The 3,292-nt window shown below is 53.5% G+C and overlaps 1 protein-coding gene across 1 annotated transcript in view; it reads right to left on the bottom strand.

The window, feature by feature from the left end:
* The window catches only part of KMT5C (lysine (K)-specific methyltransferase 5C), a 33,094-nt gene that overhangs the window by 26,879 nt on the left and 2,923 nt on the right, over positions 1 to 3,292 (bottom strand). The window contains exon 2 of the mRNA XM_006772224.1: positions 2,234 to 2,320. Within this exon, the coding sequence (XP_006772287.1) occupies positions 2,234 to 2,320 (87 nt within the window). The remainder of the gene's footprint in view (positions 1 to 2,233; positions 2,321 to 3,292) is intronic.

The raw sequence follows: 3,292 nt of genomic DNA, 5'->3' as shown, positions 1-3,292 counted from the left end.
GCTCAGCTCTGGCCTCTCCGCCCGCCCCCACAAAACCCCGTCAGTGCCCCCACAAAACCCCGCCACGCCCGTCCGCGCCGCCAATTGCTGCGGTTGGTTCCCGCCGCTGTCCTTCGCGCGCTGCCATGGAGACGTATCCCCGCCCACGGCCCGCAGTCGGCTCCCTCATTGGCTAAAAGCGCCGCAACTCCGGTTTGGGTCAGGTTATTCGGGTCCAAGTGGGAAGGAGGCGGGCTCCGCCGGCTCCAGAAATAAGATGTGATTGGTTTGCCTTGGAAGGGCTCATCCTTCCATTGGCTGAAGTCTCCGCCCGTCACCAGAAGTCGCGACCGCCCTATTCTTTTCCTCTAGTGGACCTTCAGCCCCCAGAGGCAGAAAGCCAGGGGAGGGCTGGAGGGGTGAATGCGCGCGCACCCTCGTGCCCCGCCCCGCCGCCCGGAGAGGCAGGCGGTTGCCAAGGCGACAAAACTTTATTGACAACGCTGTTCGGGTACAAAGGGCTCTTAACTCTCCCTCCCGGTCGACCTTCTCTTTCCCCGAAATCCCCCCATTTAATTTCGGGAGTGCACACAACAACATGCTGGGGTTGAACGGATCGGAAGGAGGGACGCAGGGAGGCTTGGGAGAAAGCCCTGACTCATGGGAGCCTCCCCTGGGGCACCCCCTCCCCAATTAGCATCACCCCCCTCCCTGCTCCCATCCTAGAGGCAAACATAATTAGCAATGCACCCTAATTACGCCCAGAATAACGAGCTCCGCACTTGGGGAGCAGGGGGGTCTTTGTTTGGTTGACGCCTGCGTGTCCCGCACCGAATAGCTGGCTTCTCTGAGCCGCCGCTCTGTGTCTTTGGGGAAGTGGCTTGCCCTCTCTGGGCCTCAGGCGCGCAGCTATAAAACTCTCGGAGGAAGTCCGCCTTCCTGGGTGTCCTCCATCCGTGCTTCCAGCCTCCAGACCTCGGTTTATACTGCTCCTTTATCAACTCCCAGCTCGGAGACACACCCAAACCCGGCACCCCACCCCCCAGAAACGGAGAAGGGGAGCCGGCCCGCAGAAAGGACTCTCCGCAAAGCTGAGGGGCCCGGAAAAGCCCGATCGGCGTGTCTACACCTTAAAAGGTTTACCGCTTTGGCCCGAGGGTGTACATAGCTCTCGGATGATGCCATTTCTAGGAAATATGCGGCACAAGGCGTATTCATCACACAGGGGGCACTGTGCCGCCACGAAAGGAGGCGCGGGCACCGCCTGCAGCAACCCGGACAGCCCCCAGCACACGCTGCCGGGGGCAGAAGTCTCCACAGTCAAATGTATAAGTTTGTGTGTGTGTGTGTGTGTGTGTGCGTGTGTGTTTATTTTTTTTATGTATTTCTTTATTAATTTCAGAGAGGAAGGGAGAAGGAGAGAGAGAGAGAAACAGCAATGATGAGCCCAAGCCGGGTTTGCTCAGCGGGTAGAGCGTCAGCTGAGAACTGAACGGTCCCAGGTTCGATTCTGGTCAAGGGCACATGCCCAGGATGTGGGCTTGATCCCCCCCCCCCAGTAGGGGGCGTGCAGGAGACAGCTGATCAATGATTCTCTCTCATCATTGATGTTTCTCTCTCTCCCTTCCTCTCTGAAATCAATTTTTTTAAAAAAAGAAAGAAAACTAGGAAGGCCCGGCCGGCATGACTCAGTGGTTGAACATGGACCTATGAACCAGGAGGTCACCGTTCAATTCTCAGTCAGGGCACATGCACGGGTTGCCAGTCAGGGCACATGCCCGGGTTGCGGGCTCGACTCCCAGTAGGGGCCAGCAGGAGGTAGCTGATCGATGATTCTCACTCATCATTGATGTTTCTCTCTCTCTCTCTCTCTCTCTCTCTCTCTCCTCTCCCTTCCTCTCTGAATTCAATACAAATATATATTTTTTAAAAACCAACTAGGAAAAGTCTGAATGTCCAGCAGTAGACACCTGATTGGACCAACTACAACATACCCACCACTTGGCAAATGTCCCTGTGAGAGACGCTATTACCCCATTTTACAGATGAGCAAAGAGAGGCTGACGGGAGGGAGAGCTCCTCACTGGTCATCAGACTCTCAACCTCTGGGCTCCACGGCGCACAGGATCCAGCTGGTTCTCAACCTTCAGCCGGCACCGTCCGAGGCCCCTTCGAGGAGTGAAGCGGGGACGCGGACACAGCCCGGACGCGCGTGGAAGGCGTCAGGCGGGGTGAAAGGAGACAGACTCCTAACGTTGCACACAGATGACTCCATGTCTAGGAAATAACGCAGCACAGGCTGGTCCACGGAGACGGAAAGCAGGTTCATGGCGGCCACAGGCTGGGCGGAGAGGTGACAATGGGTGTGGGGCTTCCTGTTCCGATAAAGAAGTTCCGGAACTACAGAGTCCATGGACATAATGCCACTGATTTTTATGTTTTCTATCTTTTTTATTTTTTTACAGAGAGGAAGGGAGAGATAGAAACATCCACGATGAGAGAGAATCATTGATCGGCTGCCTCTTGCAAGACCCCTACTGGGGATTGAGTCTGCAACCCAGGCATGTGCCCTTGACCAGAATGGAACCTGGGACCCTTCAGTCCGCAGGCCGACGCTCTATCCACTGAGCCAAACCAGCTAGGGCTACATTTTATGTATTTTAAATATATTCTTTATTGTTGATAGTATTACAGATATCTCCCATCTCTCCCTTTACTACCCTCCTCCCGGCCCCTACCCACCTCAGGCCTTCACTGCCCTATTGCCCATGCCCATGGGCTGTGCATTTACGTTTATAGGATCTTTGGTTTATCTCTTCTTGTCCCCCCCAACCCCACATCGAGGTAGGTCAGTCTGTTCCATGCCTCCCTGCTTCAGGTCTTATTGTGTTGGCCAATTCATTTTGTTCATTAGATTCCACAAGTAAGTGAGATTGTGTGATCCTTGTCTTTCTCTGACTGATTTATTTCACTTAGCACCGTATTTCCCAGGTCCCTCCATGCTGTCCCAAAGGGTAAGAGATCCTTCTTTTTTTACAACCGCGTAGTATTCCATGGTGCACATGTCCCACAGCTTTTATCCACTCACCTGCTGGTGGGCACTTGGGCTGTTTCCATATCTTAGCTATGGTAAATAACGCCGTTGTGAACATAGGGGTGCATATGTTCTTTCTGATTGGGGCTTTGGGTTTTTTAGGATATATTCCCAGAAGTGGGATCACTGGGTCAAACGAAAGTTCCATTTTTAATTTTCTGAGGAATGATTTTCCACTTTAAAATGGTTAATGCAACCTTATGCATATTTTACCACTGA

Source organism: Myotis davidii, unplaced genomic scaffold (assembly GCF_000327345.1).
Source record: "Myotis davidii unplaced genomic scaffold, ASM32734v1 scaffold326, whole genome shotgun sequence".
NCBI classification, from domain to species: domain Eukaryota; kingdom Metazoa; phylum Chordata; class Mammalia; order Chiroptera; family Vespertilionidae; genus Myotis; species Myotis davidii.
Note: the sequence above shows the minus strand (reverse complement) of the source record. Positions and strands in the feature narration are given on the sequence as shown.